This window comes from Eptatretus burgeri, chromosome 4 (assembly GCF_056783735.1).
Source record: "Eptatretus burgeri isolate ZD-2024b chromosome 4, Ebu_testis_v1, whole genome shotgun sequence".
NCBI lineage: Eukaryota > Metazoa > Chordata > Myxini > Myxiniformes > Myxinidae > Eptatretus > Eptatretus burgeri.
In genome coordinates this window covers 127,166,106-127,189,947 of record NC_140964.1, presented here as the reverse complement: position 1 = coordinate 127,189,947, position 23,842 = coordinate 127,166,106, and the positions used below count along the sequence as shown (strand labels likewise).

Here is a 23,842-nt window from a genome sequence, read left to right as displayed (position 1 = left end):
TTCAAGGAAACAAGCATAACAACTCCACTCTACCTCACTGTACCGGTCCCCACTCTCAAATGCTTTTCACTTGCTGAACACCGAACAAGTCGACCAACGGTGTAGCTACATCTTCCTAAAATGAATCCCAACTCTGCAAACCTTTATATTGGTTATATTGTCCAACAATTTTTTGATTCATTTAATTTTTGTATAACAAAATGATTTGCACGCAACTGTCTTGGTGCCGCATCCTGCAACAGAAAGGATTTTGTCAATTCCTTCCACCCTGCCATTTATTTCACGTGGGAGATTTTTGGTAACCTTTGTCACCTTTCTCGACATCAAAGATAACTGACGAGCTAACACTGTCCATTACAAACTTGGAGAGTCACAAAGATACTGCAGCGTCAACGGCTCAACTAACGTCGAGCTTGTCGCGGCAGGAGGTCAAAATCCCGTGATGTCCCAAGTGGTTCAAATGAGGCGTTCCAAGTTAATGGCGGCGGTGTGCACGTGGGTTGTGAGGAGAGGTACAAGGAAACTTAAGCTTTTGAACCCAACGGGTTTATTTCCCGAAACGCAATCAATAATAAAAAGAATCAGGGAGGATTTAATCATGACGGAGGAGACGACAGCGGGTTGTGGTGGGGAAGAAAAGGAAAATACCAAATCGATAATAAATAAATAAATAATTATGTACAAATGGGTAAAATAAATCTAAAGAACTAGGCGCCGCATTCTGGACTCAGTCACAGACAGGGAGGGGACAAACCGGGGGGGGGGGGGACTCAGCTGTTTATTTGGCACTGGGACAGCCAGATGATGAAGTGAGCAAACTTTGAGGTGTCCAGATGATCACAGGACCCCAGCGATGAACAGGCTTTACGGTGATGAACAGAGCCAGAGGCAGGATGACCCCTCAAATAAAGCTCTCATCTCACTCTCACACACATCAACAAATCCCAGTCGTGTTCGCAGACTTCTCCGCCTTTCTCCTCAGCCCAATTTTCCCCTCAGACCAACTTTCCCCTCAGCCATTCCCAACACTCACTCTCTCAACTCTTCTCGAATCCTGTCTCTCCAGGTCTTGTAAGGTACCACATCAGAGGTTGTTGCCAAAGTGAGGGCTTGTGGAGTGGCTGGTCAGGGAGGTAATTAGATTGCAAACTGGCTTCATGATGGGAAGCAAAGAGTGGCTGTGAGTGGGAGGATGTAAGTAGTGGGGTATCTTAGGGATCAGTACTCGGACCATTACTATTCATTATTTACATCAACGATTTGGATAATGGGGTAAAGAGTAAGCTTTCCAAATTTGCAGATGACACAAAGCTTGGAGGTGAGGTGGATAGCAGAGAGGGTGGTGATCAGACACAAGAAAGTATTGATACTTGTATAGATTGGGCAAAAGATTGGCAGATGGAATTTAACCTGAGCAAGTGTAAGGTGTTGGGGATGGGGAAGAACAATGAAAATAGAGATTACAGGATGTAAGGGGTAATTTTGGAGCGTGTCACACAGGAGAAGGATCTGGGGGTGCTAATAGATATGGGAGGTAAGCAGGTAGGACAGTGCCAGGCAACTACAGGTAAAGCAAATAGGATTTTATGTTGTATAAGGAGGGGGATCAATTATAAATCAAAAGAGGTGGTGTTAACATTGTACAGTAATTTAGTCAGGGCCACATTTAGAATTTGTGTGCAGTTTTGGTCACCACTGTTCTGGAAGGACATAGATGCCATAGAGAGGGTTCAGCTCAGGGCTACTGGTTTGATTCCGGACCTAGCTCGACTCGGCTATGAGGAGCGGCTGAAGGAGACAGGGCTTTATACACCAGAAAGGAGGCAGTTACGAGGACATATGATAGAGATGTTTAAGACAATGAAAGGTGGAGATAAAATAAGTGCAGATTAATTATTTAACAGAGTAGACAATGGTAGGACCAGGGGCCATTGCCTGAGAGTAAAGAAGAGGAGAGTTAAGACGGTAGTAAGACAGGGGACTTTTACTCAGAGAGTAGTTAATACATGGAATGATTTCTCTGGAAAGGTAGTGGCAGCACAAACAGCTGATAAGTTTAAATCAGAATTGGATAGGTATCTGGAAGTTATGGAGATAGAGGGGTATTGGGGATGTTGGCAGGACGTTTAGGTAGCTTGAGTATTGATGGGTGATTGTGTGTATGTGTACGGAGTGCTGTTGGTGGGGGTCTCATCAAGGGGTGTTGTGTGGTTGTTGTTGTGTGTTTTTTTTCCCAAGCCCATACTTCCTCCCCGAAGGGGGCTGGGGGGGGGGGAATGCAAAAACTACAAAAGACCCCACAACAAACACTTAATTAAATATAATGATATTAATAATAATAATAATAATAATAATAATAATAATAAAACATTTTGCATTTTAATATTTTGATCTGGTGTTGATAAATTGGGCTCATGTTGATGTGGCGCAGGCATGATGATCTGAATGGCCTCCACCTGTGTAATGTCCTTGTGTTTCCTCGAGTTATTCACATCCCAACAGGAGGTGGCTCGTGCTCCGTTTCTACCTGGCAAAATCTACACTTGTCCAATTGGCTCAGTCGTGCCATTTTTTTTTTTTTTCATGTGGTGTCCTTGGTCTTGGGAATTTATCATGATCCGTTCTCCGTCCCAATTGAGACAACCTCTTCTTAGCCAATCCACTGATCCTTCTTTGTGTATCCCCATTCTGTCCAACTCCTTTTTTTTAATACCTCCATACTGTTGTGTTTCTCCCAGTTGTCACTGTATATCTGTTGATATTCCATCTTGTATTTTTCTTTTGTCTTTTTTTGCAATCATTGGGGCTGTATTTGTTGCTGTTTCGGTTTGGTGCCTGTGATCTTCTATTCGCACCTGTTTTGGGAACTTTTTTTGCAAGGTGAGTGAGAGTTACCTTTTCTGGTATACAAATTGTATTCGGTAGTCTGTTGAACGTTTCACGTACTCTGCAAATCCTACAGTCGTCACTCTGTGCACTTGATCGAGTTCTCTATCAGGCCGACACCTCCTTTCCTCGGCGGGTACATTCTCGGGAGGTATTGATTTTTGCAGAACATTTTGTGGATTGTGAGGAGTTTCATTGTTCTGATATCTAGTTTTCTATTCTGCAGCTGTATTGGAACACTGGTACTGCTGTTTGGTTTATGGCTTTGATTTTGTTCCTTGGGAAGAAGTCTGTGTGTGTCTGTGTCTGTGTCTGTCTCTGTGTCTGTCTGGGCTGTAACTTTTTTTTTTACCATTTGAGCTCGTTATCAAATGTTCAGAAAAGCTTTATTATGAGAATATGGAGAAGACAAATTAATAATTTGGTCAAGAGGTCAGTCACATAACATCATCGATTTTCCTTTTGGGTACTCGATGTAGTCGAAAAAATTAAAAAAATTAAAAAAATTTTTTTAAAGATTTTTTCCCCTTATTATTATCAGTATTTCCGTCGATATGTTTGTCTGTCTGTCTGCCTGTCTGCCTGTCCCTCTGTTCGGTCCAGTGCTCCGTTAATACAATGGTAATTTCTATGAAACTTGGTTGGTAGGTTCATACCATGACCGAGTTGTGTGCAAATGAGAACCGTTGCTATGGACACCACCGTTGTCTAGCAATGGGACTTTGAAATTTTTGAAAAATCATAAAAAATTAATTTTTTCGAAAATCAAAAATCGGGCCACGAGCGACTGTGGTCAGTATTCAGCCATATTGTCAAAAATTTCCAGCCGGATCCTATGAAAACTGTCGGAGAAGATAGACTTTGAATGAACCCTGGTCGAAAACAATAAAAAAACGAAGTTCGTTATATCTCAGAGACCACGAGTCAGATATACATGAAACTGGTATGGAAGGTTCATGGCATGTCCTAGTTATGTTTGAGAAAGAACCGTTGCTATGGACCCCTCCGTTACCTAGCAACGGCCAACTACCCATGTCCGCCTACCGGCTTGTCTGTCTGTCTGTCTGTCTGTCTGTCTGTCTGTCTGTCTGTCTGTCTGTCCCTCTGTTCGGTCCAGTGCTCCGTTAATACAATGGCGATTTCTATGAAACTTGGTTGGTAGGTTCATACCATGACCTTGCTGTGTGCAAATGAGAACCGTTGCTATGGACACCACCGTTGCTGAGCAACGGGGCTTTGGAATGTTTGAAAAAAAATTTAAAATTAATTTTTTAGAAAATCAAAAATCGGGCCACGAGCGACTGTGGGCAGTACATTCCAGCCATATTGTCAAAAATTTCCAGCCGGATCCTATGAAAACTGTCGGAGAAGAGAGACTTTGAATGAACACTGGTCGAAAACAATAAAAAAACGAAGTTCGTTATATCTCAGAGACTATGAGTTAGATATACATGAAACTGGTATGGTAGGTTCATGGTATGTCCTAGTTATGTGTGAGAAAGAACCGCTGCTATGGACCCCTCCGTTTCCTAGCAACGGCCGAAAAACCTCTAAATGTGGGGGTATTTTAACGAAAAAACAATCTGCAGCATTAACCCTTGAAGCTAGAATCATTAATTTTCTTGTGCTTAATCCTCAGGTCATTCCCCATCGAACGGGCCCATCGCGTCAGGTTCTATTGGGTAGTTGACTACCCATGTCCGCCTACCGGCTTGTTGTATTGTTTGTTTGTGTGCAGGATATCTCAAAAAGTTGAGGACGGATCCGGATGAAACTTGCTCGACCGGTTGAGTGTGTGGCAAGTATGAATTGATTCGATTTTGGTGAAGATCTGAATTCGAGAATTATTTAATTTCTGAAGTGATTCTTCACCATTGAGAGATAGGGCCAAAAACGATATCTCGCTTGATATCTCAATAATGTATTGGGCCCGATGTGTTCTCATGGATCAGGCATTGCGTGGTGGAGGTATGCTCTCTACCAAGTGCCCTTCTCGTTTTTAAGATGTTTTCTTCATGTTTAGTATGTGAAGGAAGAAGAAGAAAAAGAAGAAATCTGAATACAAAGCGGACGCGAACGGACTTTGCATTTTCAGATGAGTTCTAGTTACTTTTGTTGTTTGAAGCGACCATGGAAAATGCTACGATAAAAATGACATAGCCTGAGTCAAGCAAGCACGCGTGGTGGCCTGCACCGAGAAGGGCACGTGTGTCTGGGAATAACATTGGACCTGAGGTTGTGTTTGAAAAACTTTTTGAAATGCAGATTTACTTCTTTTGTCCTGTGGTATTCATGTTCACATTCTCTACACACTTAAAATGCAGGAAAATCAGCATCACATCAATGGCTCATCCAAAATCTCCTTTCTGTATATAATCAGACCGTTTCATTTACTTATTGTTTTAATTTACTTGAAACACACTTCACATTATTATTTCAGCCTAATCTATTATTATGCTGCATATGGCCACAACAGTGATAGCAATGACTACTTTTACAAAATACAACAACATCGGATAGTTTACATCCATGAGATTGCAGAAAAACAGTCAACTTCACTTCCTTTATAAAAGATGACCAGATCCCAAATGTTATCCTCAACTCAAATACTCAAATAAAACTGCAGTTTCATTGTATGTGTCTTCATAGGGATATACAATGGCCTGCAAAAGTATTTTTGGGGGAGTTGCGTGAAAGTTTTGTTTCCCCACTCCTGATTGATGCCAACACAAACATGCACAATGGTGTGTAGAGAATGTGAACGTGAATACCACTGGAAAAAAGAAGCAATCCGGATTCGGATCTTCACCAAAAATGAATCAATTCTTCCTTATCACACACCCAACATGCCCACCAAGTTTCGTCCGAAGCTGTCTGCAACTTTTTGAGATATCGTGCTAGATATCATTTTTGGCACGATCTCTCAATGATGAAGAATCACTTTAATAATTCTTGTAGTCGGATCCGAATCTTCACCAAAATCTAATCAGTTCGTCCTTGTCACACACCCAACCTGCCCACCAAATTTCATCTGGATCCGTCCACAACTTTTTGAGATATTCTGCACGCACACACACACACAGACAGACAGACAGACAGACAAACAAAGACAGAGAGGAGTGAAAACATAACGACCTCCTCCTTCTGTTGCGGAGGTAAAAAGCATCCTTGAACAATCATCCTGTACATGCAAGCAGTCTAAGTGCAGAGTCGGGGAGGCAGATGACGAATGCTGCGTGTCTTTAGGCATTCCATGCACAGAACGATGCTCCCATCATACATGTGAGAATAAAGATCGACCAACTCCCACTGATGTCGATGATGCAGACAGTGAGCCTGAAGACATGAGTGGAGGAGATGATGGGCTAGATTACTTGAACATGATGACTTTCAAGAAGTCATATGTGATGAAGTGTGGACAGTAAGTCGATGCAGGAGATGCGTGACCTGAAAGCTGGTGCCATTTCCATGTAACCCCAAATGATACTTCAAATTTTGGGTGTAAAGTATCAACGTGAAACTTCTGAAAGTAGGATAAGTTACAATAATGATTAGGCATATCTTAGCTACACTTTAAACAATATTTCATCCTCTACCAAGGAGTGGACCACAACAATCAATTTATGAAGGCAAGGGCCTATAGTCTAATAGAGAATCGTCACAAACTACTCCAAAGCGATAAAGCTAGAAAATGCAGATAAAATGTGAATAAGTTCGATAGACAGAAAAATGAGATGATTCTCAGTTGTACAAGTATTCAAACCTTTTGCTTAATTAAGATGCTTTTTCACAAACTCTATAAAGCTTTTCGATGTGTTTTTTTTTTTCTTTCTTTTTTCTTTCAGTGATGGCTTCTTTGTTGCCACCTGTCCATGCAGGTGAGCTTTGTGAAGGGGACGGGATATTGTTTCCTGATGAACACTGACCTCCATCTCGGACAGAGCCTTGCAGATCTTTAAAAGTCATTGTTGGATATACAGTGACATCCTGAACCAGTTTCCTGCTTGCTCTGATGCTGAGTTTGGATGGGTGACCCGATCTGGATAGAGTCTGGGTGGTATGATACGTCTTCCACTTCTTAATGATGGATTTCACCGTACTCAAAGGGGTAATGTGTGACTTTAAAATATTCTTATAATCCTCTCCTGAACGGTGATTCTCCATCACTTTGTGTTTGAATTTTTTTGGAAAGCTCCTTGGTCTTCATGTTTTACCTTATTGATTTACCAAGTGAGTTGCACCTTAAAACTCCTTGGGGAAGTGGAGGGGCTCGATATATATCAATATTTTAAAAATATTTTGTAAGTTAAACCACTGATTACATTCAAATGAAACTGATTGCACTTATTTTGTAACCTTTCAAACAAATACCTTGCTCCTGAAGTGAGTTCTGGTTAATGATACTGCAGACATGTGGAGAAACTTTTTGTGGTTAGAGGAGACAAATATGGAACTTTTTGGTCTGAATTTAAAGCATTATGTCTGTCACAAGGCTAACACTGCACCCAGTCAACACCATCCCAACTGTCAAGCATGGTGGCGGCAGCATCATGTTATGGGGCTGCTTTTCATCAGCAGGGGCTGGCAAGCCTGTCTGGATAGAAAGGACGACGGACAGTGCAAAGTGCAGGAAAATCCTTCACGAAAACCTGCTCGAGTCAGCCGTGAATGTGAAGCTGGGTAGGAGAATCACATTTCGGCAGGACAATGATCCGAAGCACAAAGCTGAAGACACACTGGAGTGGCTGAATGAGAAGAAAAATAAATGTTCTTGAGTGGCCCGGTCAAAGTCCTGACTTGAACCCAATTGAACATTTATGGCGAGACTTGAAGATTGCAGTCCATCGACGATCCCCACCAAACTTGGCAGAACTAGAGCAATTTTCACGTGAGGAATGGGGAATTATTTCACCATCTCACTGTGCAAAGCTGGTAGAGACCTACCCACAAAGACTCGTAGTAGTCATTGCTGCAAAAGGTGTTTCTACCAAGTACTGACCAAAGGGGATGAATACTTTTGCAACCAATGAATTTTGATTTTTACATGTTTTTTGCAGTTATTCCTGACATTTAACCTCCTTCAACTCGAACTGTTTAGATTGATCTCTTCAGTTATGAATAAAAGAGTTCTTGTTTCAACATCATTTGTAATTCATCTCAATTTGGCAATATTGGTCAGGGATGAATAATTTTGCAGGCCAATGTAATGCAGACCTAAAAAGGACTGTTTATTTATTTATTATTATTATTTAAAACGTAGTCAAGGCTCGTGGAAGAGATAGTATGAGTAGATTGAATGGATCAGGACGCAACAGGCCAAAAGGAACACTAGAGAGAGGGGGGAAATGCCAACAGCCAGAGTTGAAGGCCAAGATAGAAGGGGACTTTGGACAAGCAATGGGTATGGGGAGGAAAGGAATGGGTGGTAAGAGAGAATGCATGGGGTGGACAGTATGGAAAAGAAGGAAACTCTCACGAGGGGAAACTGAAAGTTTAGAAGGAGGAGGGGGAGGTTAATGATTGTAGAAAAGGCCACGGTTTTGGATTGGGGATGATCTGAGATGGTGGTGAACATCTGTCTTGAATGCTTGCAGGGAAGAATGAGATTGAAGAAAATGTGGAAGTTATTCCACAGGCAGGAAAAAAGAGGAAAAATGAGTGAAGGTGAGCGGTCATTCCTGGATTTAGGTAGTTTCACCAGAAGGGGGGTTGATGGTGGACTGCGTGTGCCCTGCAGAAGCCTGGGGGGGTGGGGTGGGGGAGGGAGGAAAGACCAGAGAGTGCAAGACCAGAAAGGAGGCAGTATAAGATAGAGATCACCGACCTGTCTGTGGTAGCCAAGTGATATAGGCCCATAAACTCAGCTTCCTCACGGGAGATTTCAATAATCTTTAAGGGCTTTGATTCCACGGTATCAAGCTGAGCAATATATGAGGCAAGGGAGCCAGCCCAGAGTAGAGCACAGGACTCCATAAAGCTGCATATGAAGGCCTTGTAGGTGGATCGGAGCTCAGGTGTGCCAAGGAAGGACTTTGTATGACAGAGGATGCCCAGTTGGCAGTTGTGTTTGGAGACGAACCTTGAAATGTGGTTTGCCCAAGAAAGATCAGGGCTGATAGTGAGACCCAGGAGTCTGAATGACAACTTCCTCAAGATAATTGTTAAAATCGGAGATGAGAGGATTTACCAGATGGTCCTTTCAGAGAGAAAGACACAGAGACAAAGATTTGTCTGCGGCTTGAAAGACGTATTCCAAATGTTTGATCAGCTTGTAATTTTGTCCATGTCTGAAGAGAGGGAAGAGGCAAGATGTGAAGGATGAAGAGGGTGGAGTCATCAGCAAATAAAGAGGATTTTCCAAAGAATCAGAGAGATCATTTATGAAGATCAGGAATAGGACTGGGTTCAGAACACTGTCTTGGGGTACTCCAGCCTTGACAGAGAGAAGCGATGAAAGGATTCCGTTGAGTGACACACGTGGGCTACGAGAGTAGAGGAAGTGAGTAAGCCATGTGTGGAGTTGGCCTTGGATTCCATAGGCAGACAGTTTGGAGAGAAAGGCAGGATGCCAGACTGTATCGAAAGCACAAGATATGTCCAGAAAGACGTCCTGATCTCATGTCTGATATTGTTGGCCTTCATCCATTGTTGGATGAATCGAAGCAGCATATCCAAGGTGGAGTGACCTGGTCTGAAACCAAATTTGTGATCTGAGATCAAGTTGTTTGAGAAGAGGAAGGATTTCATATCAACTACAATGATGGATTCCAGGACTGTGCTGATGATTGAAAGTAAGCTGACAGGTCAGTGGTTAAGGGGATCCGTTTTTGTACCTTTTTATGCTGTGCAGTGATGGTGGCAGATTTCCAAGCAACTGAAAGATGACCTTGTGCAAATGACAGGGTGAAAAGGACAGACAGAGGATGTGCAAGAGCAGCAGAGCAGGTACAACTTGATGTTGTATATATGTTTTTTGGCTCTCCTGAGAAGTGGACACACTTGTTGCGGACTTTTTGGAATGCACCGAGTTGGCCTTCGGTCGGATTATCCTTTCAGGCAGAGAAGACAGGTTGTTCCAGAGCAAGTGCCTCACTTTAGGATGCAGTGTATAATGGGCAGGAAGAAAGGTAGGATAATTGAGGACGCGGTGGGATGAATCTGAGAGAGAGAGAGAGAGAGAGACGAGAGAGAGAGAGAGAGAGACGGGGAGAGAGAGAGAGAGAGAGAGAGAGAGAGAGAGAGAGACGGAGAGAGAGAGAGAGACGGGGAGAGAGAGAGAGAGAGAGAGAGAGAGAGAGAGAGAGAGAGACGGAGAGAGAGAGACGGAGAGAGAGAGACGGAGAGAGAGAGACGGAGAGAGAGAGACGGAGAGAGAGAGACGGAGAGAGAGAGACGGAGAGAGAGAGACGGAGAGAGAGAGACGGAGAGAGAGAGACGGAGAGAGAGAGACGGAGAGAGAGAGACGGAGAGAGAGAGACGGAGAGAGAGAGACGGAGAGAGAGAGACGGAGAGAGAGAGACGGAGAGAGAGAGACGGAGAGAGAGAGACGGAGAGAGAGAGACGGAGAGAGAGAGACGGAGAGAGAGAGACGGAGAGAGAGAGACGGAGAGAGAGAGACGGAGAGAGAGAGAGAGAGAGAGAGAGAGACGGAGAGAGAGAGACGGAGAGAGAGAGAGACGGAGAGAGAGAGAGACGGAGAGAGAGAGAGACGGAGAGAGAGAGAGACGGAGAGAGAGAGACGGAGAGAGAGAGACGGAGAGAGAGAGACGGAGAGAGAGAGACGGAGAGAGAGAGACGGAGAGAGAGAGACGGAGAGAGAGAGACGGAGAGAGAGAGACGGAGAGAGAGAGACGGAGAGAGAGAGACGGAGAGAGAGAGACGGAGAGAGAGAGACGGAGAGAGGGAGAGAGAGAGGGAGAGGGGGAGGGACGGAGAGGGAGAGGGAGAGAGACGGAGAGGGAGAGGGAGAGAGACGGAGAGGGAGAGGGAGAGAGACGGAGAGGGAGAGGGAGAGAGACGGAGAGGGAGAGGGAGAGAGACGGAGAGGGAGAGGGAGAGAGACGGAGAGGGAGAGAGACGGAGAGGGACAGACACGGAGAGGGACAGACACGGAGAGGGAGACATTCCGTGGAAGACTTCCCAAGCTGAATTAATATCAGGAGCAATAGATATGGGAGACCAATCCTGAAGTTCCTGCCAATGGCTGCTTGAGTGAAATGCCAGTCACCAATCCAAACATTCGGTGTTTGAGGAGCCAATACACAAACTTTAGTTGTTTTAAATCAGCAACCAATCCAAATTTAGCTGTTTGAGTGTCAAATGTTATGATCATAAATATAATCTTTTCCCGTCACATACAAGTTGTAGTAAAACAGAGCTTGGAACAAAAAAGACTCAAGTCATCATGACCTTTGCCACCGAAGGTAGACAGAGATAGTTTTCACCCCTGTTTGTTTGTCTGTCTGTCTGTGAGCAGGGTATCTAAAAAGGTTATGGATGGATTCGGATGAAATTTGGTGGACAGGTTGGGTGTGTGACAAGGACGAAATGATTCGATTTTGATGAAGATCCGAATCCAGATCCGGCTTATCAGTTTAGATACAGAAGGTAAACTGTTCAGTCTGGCAAAGGTATGTGCTCCACTGAGTGCTGTTCTAGTTGAAGCTCTTTTCTTTCAATCCTATCCATTTGCATATTTTAGCAACTAAAAAGAAATGTTAATAACCAGCCAGAGTGTGGAGAGAAATTCAACGTAATGGTCAATTTGCAATGTGTGTAGGATTAAGGGAAGCAGTAAAGGAATTTGAGATAATGATGACCATCCAAAAGTGATTCACTGGTAAAATAACAACGATTCCATCAGAAGGAATAAGCTATACCTCTTGTGGTCAACACTTTTGAGCGACACCTCTTGTGGTGACCCTGCTCGAAGCAGAATTTTAACTCCAGAGCTGCAGTGTCCCAATACTCACCCTTGCAACGTCCCTGGTGTGCAAGCTGTAGTTGTTTGTCCTGGCACTTTGCACGATGGAACTCACACCGCGAACCATAGGTGTGACCGTTGGTTGCACACAGCAACTTAGATCGTGCACTCGAGCAGTTCACACGACACTCAGCCTTGCGATCATTGTCACCGATGAGAAACTGAGGAAAAGAAAAGGAAAACATTAGCAGCACCGTGACTGTCAATGTGTGGAAATGCAAAATGTAATTTTCTTTTGTCCTTTTCTAACAGTTCTAACGCATTTTTAGTGCTTTGTTCACATCTGGGATGACTTCAACTAATGCAAAAATGTCTCCTTCTCTGGATGTCCATCAAAGTGGAGAATTGGTTGAAGTCATATTCATGACAATGACTCCCATAATGTAGCAAAACTTTCAATATGAAGACTCCAACAGGTTGTGAACAATGTGTTTGTATGGTCATGAAAGCTGTCTGCTTCTTGAATCCAACCAACGCAAGACCATGTGGGAAGAGAATACCGCGAGGGTTGAGCACTTTCTATTCACTGTTGTACTGCATGGAACTGCATTATATCCTCCAAAATTTTAACAGTCCTTAAAAAAGAGAAACACCGAGAACAGTCATCTCTGGCATTTGGCAATTGTTCGAATATGGATAAGAGTCGCTGACACTCAACTGAACACGATTTCACAGTTCTACAGAAATGCCAGTGAAGTTTGAAGGTAAAAGGGGAAAGGGGGGAGGGGGGAATGTATCAATAAATCTGCACATATTAACCACACAAAAATAAATACCAAAAAATAATTATGGAATAAAAACAACTTTTCTAATTAATCATTGACATGAAACCAATCATAAACAACACCAACTGATCTCAATTATTTCCATGGCATCAGTGGGAATTATTTTCATCACTCTAAAATTCGGCAATTCTCTGTATGTACGAGTACGTACATCTGTGGCTGGCAGGATGGCCTCGACCAAGAGGTACGCACACTCCCCTCCAAGCAGTTTCGCCTGGGTTTGAATCCCGACCCAGCTATAAACTGTCATACAGGTGTTTCATAGGCAGGGCGATACAACAATGTGTGCCATCCCTCAGATGGATGTTGAAGTGGGCGCCCCATCCATGAGCATTCGTTGGTGGACATTAAAGATCCTACGGTGCCCTTCGTGAAGAGTAGGTGAGCTATCACGAACTCCCTGGCCAAATTCCACATGTATGTATATATATATCTTCTTCTTCCTCTTTCGGCTGCTCCCATCAGGGGTCGCCACAGCGGATCATCCGTATGATCCGCATAGTGATTTGGCACATGTTTTACGCCGGATGCCCTTCCTGACGCAACCCTGGTCGCCTCTTACGACACAGGGATATGGTACACCTATTTTAACCGGGGTATACACCGGCCCAGTACACTGGTACTCATTTCGCCGACCTCGGAAGGATGACAGGCTGTCAACCCCCTGGTGTATTAATTCAGTGGCCCAACGGGGCTTGAACTCAGGACCTCTTGGATCCCAAGCCGCTGCCCTAACCACTGCGCCAACACCAGGATATATATATATATATATATATATATATATATATATATATACATATATATATACATACATACATACATACATACATACATACATACATACATACATACATACATACATACATACACATGTTGTTGTGGTTTCCACCCGTTCGGCGTGCAGGCGACCGCTTTTTGCTAATTGCGGCCGCGCGCCCACCGGACGGGCAATCCAGTCGTAGCTTTCCAGATCAACACCGAAATCCAGCTACAGGTGTGTTTTTAAGCACACCACAACCTTGTCAATGCTCTGCCTGCACTACAGGGTCTGATCACCGAATGGTCGATTTACCTAATTATTCGCGTGGGCAGACTACCGCGAGGTTGTACCTCAACGGAACTTGCTCGGAAACGAGCAGCTTAGGCAGCTCGCTCCGTTTGCTATTGCCGAGCGGTGTTTTATCGCCAAGCCCCGTTGGATCCGATAATTATCTTATCGGCTATTAAAAGCCAGCTATTATTCCGAACGCAATTACAACAGCTCGATGGAGGAAGGGACGCAACGATCAGGTGAATATTCAAACAATGAGGGCATTTATTTACACGTATGCAAGCAATGAATGCAATGGGGGTAAGGGACAGGACACGAGCAAAAGACCCTACAGCCGTTGTCTATTTATTATGTATACAATCACTTAGTCAGTTCTACTTAAAGGACAAGGCACCACAACTTCCATGCAAAGAAAACCCCAGGAAAGGAAAGGGTAGAACAGGACCCGTAGGCCTTTAATGTTTCCGCGGAGCTGTGAAGACCAAAAGAGCTCCGCCAGACCGCGCAGGTTACCTGCCACCCTCGTGGTGATTCGCTGGACGACCCCCAATGTCTCGCCGTCAACACGGCAGCTGGTGTGATGGCGACTCGGTTGGTCCGGGCCTTGTCGTGCGACCTGGTCGATCGGGCCTAGCCGATGATGCTTCAGAGGAGCGAACGGGACTTGCTCTTTTATAGTTGATGCTCTCTTTAGAGCTCGCCCACTCCTCAGCGTCGCTCGGACTGTCCAGGGGCCCGATCACCTCGAACCGTTATGTCGCCCTCTGGCGACTTCTCGCCGGCTGCCTCCACCGACCAACAGCCCTGCACTGGACTCGAACCTCTCCCGGACTCCAAGCTCCTCTGCGCTCCGACGAGCAACGACCCTGCACCGGACTCGAACCTCTCCTGGACTCCAAGCTCCACTGCGCTTCGACGAGCAACAGCCCTGCATTGGACTCGAACTGGAACTCGTGCTCTCCACCCCAACTCCGAACGAACTGCACTCGACTTCGAACCCAGACTCCAGCTCGACTCCGACTGACTCCTCTCCTCAACTCAACTCCCGGCTTGGCGTCCCAGCGTGCCCTTTTATGGGGTACGGGGGTGCGTTTTGGTCTTTTACCTATGACCCTTCACCCCCTGCTGGCTCCGCCCCTTTTGTCATTTTGATCCGATCTTGCCGTTAAATGCAGAGAAAAGCGGACGTGGTTGAAATCACCAGCCCTCACCCCAACGAGGGAGTCCCCACGTCTGTCGGCGGAGATGCCGCCCGTCCGTGGAATGCCGTTGCTGGCGAAAGATGGCAGCATCTGTGGAGATGAAGGTGAGGAGACGTTGTTTGTTTGTTGATGTTGTGAGGAGATGGCGGTTGTTGCGAAGGTGGTGAGGAGATGTTGGCGGTTGTTGAGAAGGTGGTGAGGAGATGTTGTTGGTTGTTGATTAAGGTGGTGAGGAGATGTTGGCGGTTGTTGAGAAGGTGGTGAGGGGATGTTGTTGGTTGTTGGTTGAAGTGGTGAGGAGATGTTGGCGGTTGTTGAGAAGGTGGTGAGGAGATGTTTAAAATAATGAGAGAACAGAATAACACGACCTGAAAGATGCACAGCCCGGTTACACGAATAAATTCCGTTAGACATCGGTGAGGAAATCAATCTGGACACACACTTATCGACAAAACTGATCTTCGGGAACCTGAATGGTGTTCTGTGAATTTCCACAACTGTAACAATATATATATATATATATATATATATATATATATATATATATATATATATATATATATATATATATATATGTATACATATAAATATATATATATATATATATATATATATATGTATACATATAAATATATATATATATATATATATATATGTATACATATAAATATATATATATATGTATACATATAAATATATATATATATATATATATATATATATATGTATATATATGTATACATATATATATATATATATATATATATATATGTATACATATAAATATATATATATATATATATATATATATGTATACATATATATATATATATATATATATATATATATATATATGTATACATATAAATACATATATATATATATATATGTATACATATATATATATATATATGTATATATATATATATATATATATATATATATATATATATATATATATATATATATATATATATATACATATAAATATATTATATATCTCATATATATATATATATATATATATATATATATATATATATATATATATATATATATATCTCATATATATATATATATATATATATATATATATATATATATATATATATATATTATAATACCAAACTTGCACACTAAAAACTCGGCTCGCCGTCACACGATCCCTATGAAATTGCTGTAGCACTTTGCGGAGATGCCGACAATGTTTGGGAAGTCTTGACGTTCCATAGTACCACTTGCATTTTGCACAATGCGTATTTTTGTCATTCCCCGTGTATGGTCTGTCATCTGCTACCAGCTATGTTGTTCTGCTATCCCGTGCATGTGCACGGGTATCGCTAGTATAATATATTATATACACACATACACATCAAACACACCTGACTGTTATGGTGAGCATCGCCGCAAATTATGTCTCGCACAGTAAAACCTCATAATCCGCACAGAACAACTATCCGTCTGCCACCCAGACAATTGTTCCTGCTAATGCAAATCATTCAACCAGAAGGCACGTGATGTACCCAGCAGGAAAATCGAAACATGAGGACTGTGAGGAGCTCTCCGCTGATCCCCATTGGACACAGTCCTCACCAAAGCATCGCCTCCAACACAGTTCAAGTAATCACCTGCTATCTCCACATAGATAATTCAAGGAATCGGACCACGATTCTTGGCACAGGGCCATCAAGGGTGAACTGCGAGGTTATCAAGGCCTGGTATTCCTGTGAAAACGTCATAAACTGACACATTGACTTGCATCTGATATTTTCCAACATCTGATATTTTCTTTTCCCATTGACCTTCCCCTGTTGCTACCTGCAAAATGCCACACTTCTCTCTTTCTCCCTCTCTCCCCATGTTCCTTCATGTTGGCCCCATGGCACTGTGTTGCCTTCTACCCTCTCTCACCTCGGTCTTCCATGAGCCAAGATTTTATCATCAAGTCATATAGTCAATTAGTTCCATCAAGTCGTGTCCAACTTCTGATGACATTCGTGATTAGATTTCTCTCAACTTCCCGATCCTGCATTGCCTCCCGAATCTCTGACAGAGGCAGCTTGGTTGCAGCCTTTACTCCATGATCCATCCAGCACATGCAAGGTCTGCTTCGTCCTCCTCAACCAAACCCAGCAAGGTTGATTTCTCCAGATTTACGTTTTCTGAATGCATGACGTGTCCAAATTATGATAGTTTCTGTTTTAGCATCAATGCCTCCAATGCACATGGTGGTCTAATTTCTTCAAGCACTGATTTGTTTGTTCTTCTTGAAGTCCATGGAATTTTAAACGTTAGTCTCCACACCATTTCTCAAAACTGTTAATCTTCTTTCTTTCTTTCTTTCTCTTTCATGACACATCCATACATTGTAACTGGAAATACCAGAGCAGCCCCAGACTCCTCTTGGATTGTATCGTCACATCTTTGTCTTTCCAGATATTTGTCAATCCTGACATTGCTGTTATCCCCAATTGATAGCAGTCTATTAATTTCTCCTCTTCATTCTCCAATCTTAGAATCCAGGATCCGAGGGTCCTGATTTCAAATCCCACTTGCTGTTGAATTAATATCAGGTGGGGTTGACTCAGCCTGTCATCCTTCTGAGGTCAGTGAAATGCGTACCAGCTTGCTGGGATTATCGAGTCATTCGAGTATCCTGTGTCGGAGTGGCGACCCCTCCAGGATTGTGCCCAACAGCCCAGGAGACTGCTTCAGCAGCACCAATGCTCTGCACAAAGTATGGTCCCAATGGATTTGGATTTTTGATTTTCTTCACTGTCTGTAGCAATTTCATTAAGTCCTCTTTACTTTCTGCCAACAGAGTAGTATCATCAGCATACCTAAGGGTTTTTTTTTTGTATACCTTGTCGAGGCTCGTAGGAGAGCTAACACACAACGCACAGCAAGGGGGCATGAGACAAGAGGGACAGAAGTGGGAAGGAAAAACAGTGGGGAACAGAGACATTAGGAGATCTGTGGAAGGGAGAGGGATGGGGCGTGGAACATGGGGAATACAAGATGGACATTACAGGGACTTTCAGGAAGGAAAGCAGGGAATTTGAAGGAGATGGGCTTGGGTGGATTATCGGGGTAGAAAAGATCGAGGATTTGGATGGGGGATGATACGTGGTGGTGAACAGCTGTTTTGAAGGCCTGGGGGGAATAATGGGATTGAATAGAGTGAGGGAGTTTATTCCAAAGGTGTGGAAAAAGAGGAATGAAAGAATGAAGGTGAGCAGTGATTCGTGATTTTGGTAGTTTAACCAGAAGGGGTTTTGGCGGACCTTGAGCACCCTGCGGAAATATGGTGCGGACAAATCGCAGAGAGAGCAGGGGAGGGGGCGAGGCTGGAAAGGAGACGGTAGAAGACAGAAAGATCACCGACCAGTCTGCGGTGAGAGAGTGAGAGGCCCAACGACTCAGCGTCATCGTGGGAGATGCCAAAATGATTCGAAATGCCTTGGTTTCCACAGGGTGAAGCCGAAAAAGGTGGGAGACAGGAGCACCATCCCAGAGGGGAGAGGAGTATCCATCAGGCTGTGGACGAAAGCTTTGTAAGTGGTCAGGAGCTCAGGTGGGCCGAGGAAGAACTTTGCTCGATGGAGGATTCCCAGTCGGCGACTGGCTTTGGAGGCCAGGTTGGAAATGTGGCTTTCCCAGGAAAGATCATGGCAGATAGTGAGACCCAGAAGCTTGAAAGAAAGGACTTCTTCCAGAGGATTGTTTCAAAAGTGGATGGGGGGGGGGGGTTCTAAACAGTCCTTTCAGAGAGACATCGTGAGAGTGTGAGATTTGTCCGGATTGAAAGACATGTTCCACGTGTTGGACCAGTTTGTGATTTTACCCAGATCTGTAGTGAGCGAAGAAGCTGCTGCATACTGGTCTGAGGGATGACCGATGGTACGACAGAGGGTGGAGTCATCAGCAAAGAGATAAAGAGGATTTTCCAGAGAGTCGGAGAGATCATTGATGAAAACCAGAAAAAGAACAGGGCCCAGAACGCTACCTTGAGGAACTCCAGCCTGGACAGGAAGAGAGGATGAAAGAACTCCATTTAGGGCCACACGCTGGCTGAGACAGGAGAGGAAGTCTGCGAGCCATGAGTGGAGATGGCCTTGGATACCATGGGAAGAGAGTTTGGTGAGTAGGGCAGGGTGCCAGACTGTATCAAAAGCACTTTTTATGTCCAGGGATATGGCTCTGATTTAATGTCTGGCATTGAGGACCTCCATCCATTGTTGGGAGAGCAGAAGCAGCATATCCAGGGTAGAGTGACCTGGTCTGAAACCAAATTGAAGATCGGAAATCAAGCCATTGGAGAAGAGGAAGGATTTAATGTCTGAAGCGATGATTGATTCCATAACCTTGCTGATGATTGGCAGAAGGCTGATTGGTCTGGATTTACAGGTATCTATTTTTGCACCTTTTATGCAGGGAAGTAATGTTTGCTGATTTCCAAGCAGATGGCAGATGACCTTGAGCAAATGAGAGGGTGAGCAAGAGCAAAAGAGCAGGCTTTGAGGACACGTGGGCTGATGCCGTCTGGACCGGTTGCAGAATCTGGGTCGAGGTTTGACAGCAAACTCTCCACCTTGTCAGGAGAAAAGGACACAGAGTCCAGAGACAGTTGGGTGCGACTGGGTAAGGTGGGTAGAGAAGCGATGGGTTTTGGACACAAGATTTCGATGGAAACACCGAGTTTAGGCATTCAGCCTTTTCATGTGCGGTATCAGCAATGTGGCCATTTGAGGTGAGGGAGGTGAGCATACACCAGAAACAGGTTTGATTATACGCCACCAGGATTTTGAGGAGGTAGAGAGGTTTGAAAGTTCAGACTTGAGATGAGAAAGATGTTGTTTTCTGGGTCTCCTGAGGGTAGATGCACACTTGTTCCGAGCTTTATGGAAAGAACTGAGATTACCCTCAGTTGGGTTTGCTTTCCATGAGGCAAAGGCAAGTTGTTTCAGGACAACTGCCTCGCTGCAAGCTTCAGTGAACCATGGGCGGGAAGAAGGGTAGGACAACTGAAGACGAGAGGGGATCAATCTGTGCATGAGGGAGAGCAAGTTTCTTTGAACGAATTCCCAGGATGAGTTGATGTTGAATAAAGTAGTGATAGGAGACCAGTCTATAAGTTTGACAGCTGCTTGGAGACCCTGCCAGTCGGCTTGAGTGAAATGCCAGACTCGACGGCGGTGAGGTGGTTCTCTGATAATAACCAGAGAGATGTCCACTTTGACAAGGACCTGGTCAGAAGAACCTATTGGAGCGGAGGAAGAGCAGCAGATATTGTCAGGGAAATTTGTCAAAATCAGATCCAGAAGAGATAGACTACCATTGGTTGAAATCTGGGTCTGGAAGTTGACTGATTGAGTCAGTCCCAATGAGTCGCAGAAAGCTTTTGCTGAAGTGCCATGACAGGTGAGAGGTACCCACACCTAGCCAACTGGCATGATGACAATTGAAGTCGCTACATAAGAGGAAGAGAGAGTTTGGATGAGAAGATAGAAGTTGGACCATGTTTTCGGATAGTGAGGTGTAGATGGAATCATCACTGTTAGGTAGACGGTACAGTACACATATAAACATGAGGTGGGAGTGGATGGGAAGCCGTAGCCAGAGGTATTTCTGGGGGTGTGGGGAGTGAGGGCAGTGCAGGGAGACTGAGGAATAGAGTCTTTAATGAAGAGAGCAACTCCTCCACCAGGACGAGGCTCAGGTCTGTCAAACCGGAGGAGGGAGTAACCAGGGAGAGATACTTGGGAGTCAGACACATCTTGGGGGAGTAAAGTTTCTTTTGGGCAGATTATGTCTGGTTTGTCAGTGGCAACCTGCATGGAAAGATCTGAAATATTTGAGGTCCACACTGTTAATGAAGAGGGAGGGGAGGAGGCTTTGGGTGTAGGTGGTGGGAGGGGAGGGGGAGGGTAGGACAAGGGATGAGGTGGGGAGGGAAGGAGGGTTGTTGAAAGAGTGTGGGGAATTGCAGAATAGCTAGGGGAGGGGGCTGAATGAGGAGAAGAAAAGGCTCTGTGGTGCTGGGGGAGAGGGTGGACAAGAGAGGATGTAGAAGGCAGTTGAGGATTTGATTAGGCGGAGTGAAGAGATGGAGGTGAGAGGGCAGTGGAAGGAGGCAGCTTTGTGGATGAGAGAGGGGGGGGCAACTTTGAGAAGGGTGAGTGAGGGGGGTGAATGGTGGGAGAAGGGTGAGTGGAGGGTTTTTGAGAGAGGTGAGAGGGAGGCTTGGAGGGAGAAGAGTGTGATGGTTGCTTTGAGAGTGAGGGGTGAGTTGGCACTGAAAATGGGAAAAAATAATGGTTGATGGAAAGCGAACATTCATTGCAAACTGAGTTTTTTTTAAGTTTTAGGTCAGAGATGCGATTAAACACATTTCTTGATGGATGCAAATATGCAATAAAGGCGAATTCAGAGAATGGAGAGAAGAAACGCTGTAACAGTTGGATTTTTTAGGCAAGGTATGAAGGAAAGGTCGAATTGAGAGCAGTCTGTTAAAATAGTAGAATAGTGCATTATGATACAGTGAAGAGAACCACATGTGTGAAAGAGGAAAATGAAGCATTATAAGAGATCGTTTTTATTATTATTATTATTATTATTATTATTTGAGAGTTTTTATCAGATTAGGGCATGGAAGTGTTGTTGAAAAAATTGTGAGGTGAATGGTGAAATTGGATCGATAAATGCAGGGGGTGTAAACAGATCACGTGGTTACGGGAGAAGCACTTGGCTATGGGAGGTGGGAAGTCAAAAGTGAAAATATTTATTTTAATAAGGATTGCGTAACATTCGGAAAAGGGAAGATTGAAGTAAAATCGTGGAAGTGCGTGGTGAATTTGGAATGGTAAACGCAGTGTGAAGCTGATGGATCGATGAAAGTTACAGGTGGTGTATAGATCGAAAGGATACAAGGAAGATTATTGATTTTTTTGATGAACAGGTAAGATTCGGGAATGGAAGGTTGTAGGAAGAAATCATGAAGGTAATGGTGAGAGAGGGTCAGCTCAGTTGAATAAAGATGGTGTGCCGGCAGGAGGAATAAGAAGAGGAAGAAGAATATGGATCGAGACTTGTGAGTGTGCAAGGAGAAAGGTAGTTGTTTTTTTGGGGGGGGGGGATTTAAGACAAGAAATAGAGTGTTTAGTTGGGAGGAATGGGGAATGTTGGGAAAGTAGGGAAAATAGGAATTGAAGGTAATGGGGAGAAAATACAAATAAACACGATCATACACGATCATACGAGGGGAGGGATGGGTAGGCCTCAAGCACCCGGTGAGAAAAGGTCGATGAAAACTCACAAAATAGCACGATTTTTGAAACAAACCCGAATGTTTGAAACAAACCCGAACTAGGAACACACAGTAATATGTAGGTGAGAAAATAAACAGTTGAAACGGGACAGATAACGACCGGAAACTTAACTTTGAGATCATCAGCAGAGAGCCCTGAAGGAGACCTGCCGATGCTCCAAACCCAGAACCGGAAGCCAGAATACCTAAGGATGTTGTTAGATCTTCCTCCAATCCTGACTCCAGCCCCTGAAATCCAAGTTTGATTTCCTCATGATTGACTCACTATACAGATTGAAAAGATAAGGGGAGAGAATTTTCCTTTCCAAAAGGTAAGGGGAGAGACCCCCATCTGAAACATGTTCCAATTCCAAACGATTCTGTCTCTCCACACACTGTTCTTGCTGTCACTTCTGTTTAGTGTACAGCAGGGGTCGGGAACGTTTTTGACTCAGAGAGCCATTAAAGCAAAATATTTGGAAATCTATTTCAGTGAGAGCCATATAATATATTTTAAGACTGAATTCAACTAAATGTGAGTATAATAAGCCTCTGAATTTATTCTTTTAAATAATGTTGTTATAATACTCACCATTAATGGGACTTCTGGTGCTGCATGGATTTGCTGATGGCTTTGTAGTCTGGTTGGTACTTGGTGAGGTTAAGCTTCATGCAAGCGTTGAGGCTTTCATCCGTTAGACGTGATCGTAGGTTGGACTTGATGTTTTTAAGATGTGAGAATGACTGCTCACATGCATACGTAGATCTAAACAAGGTCAACACAGCAATACTCACACGCTGCAGTGTGAGGTGTGTGACAGGAAGCGCATTCAAAGTTTTGATAATCGGCTGGTCTTCGGGTTGAAGTTTTTTCATTTCTGTCCACATGTGCTTGCTCGCCAACTCCGCTTTCTGTCGTGCGATTCTTTCCAAATCTTCATTCAGTGACTTGAACTTATTCACCCACATGTCTGAGGCCTTCAGGTCAGCCACTTCTGCTTCAAAATCTCTGACGGAGACACCAAGAATGTAACTCAGGTCGGCTGTGTTCAGTGAACACTCGTTTGGATGGGTGATGAACTTAAAAGACGAGTGTGCTCACGAAATTCTCCAAAGCGTGCTTTGAATGACTGTAGGAGACTGGATGTGAAGCCAGCTAACTGGTGGAGATCAAAGTTTTGAGTGGGCTCACTTGCTGTGCATGCATCTTTAAATTGTCTCAGTTTTTCAAAATGTAGTAAACGACCTGTTTCAAGATCCATGATAAAGAGTTCCAGCTTGTTTTCAAAAGCAAACACGGCTTGTTGAAGGGATAACACTGCATTTCCAATGCCTTGCATTTTCACGTTGAGCTCATTCAGATGTTCAGTCATATCCACGAGATAGTAAAACTTGAGGAGCCACTCAGTTTCGGCTAGCTCAGGATGCTCAATCCCTTTCATTTCAAGGAAAGTCCGGATTTCGTTCAGGCAAGCCGCAAAACGGCTAAGCACCTTCCCTCTTGACAACCAACGCACATTGCTGTGCAAAAGCAGACCGTGATAGTTATTTCCAACTTCATCCAGCAGTGTTTTAAACTGGCGAGCATTTAAGGCTCGGGCAACAATAAAGTTGATCACACGAATGACC

General features: G+C 44.0%; 1 protein-coding gene and 1 long non-coding RNA gene across 2 annotated transcripts in view; one reads left to right on the top strand and one right to left on the bottom strand.

Annotated features, from left to right (window-relative positions):
- LOC147029064 (SPARC-related modular calcium-binding protein 1-like) overlaps window positions 1-23,842 on the bottom strand; it is a 205,339-nt gene that overhangs the window by 152,610 nt on the left and 28,887 nt on the right. The window contains exon 2 of the mRNA XM_085879991.1: window positions 11,859-12,030. Coding sequence (XP_085736117.1) covers window positions 11,859-12,030 — 172 coding nt within the window. The remainder of the gene's footprint in view (window positions 1-11,858; window positions 12,031-23,842) is intronic.
- Window positions 1-23,842, top strand: part of LOC147029065 (uncharacterized) — a 56,427-nt gene that overhangs the window by 9,803 nt on the left and 22,782 nt on the right. The window contains exon 2 of the long non-coding RNA XR_015057818.1: window positions 6,732-6,994. This is a non-coding gene — a long non-coding RNA (uncharacterized LOC147029065). The remainder of the gene's footprint in view (window positions 1-6,731; window positions 6,995-23,842) is intronic.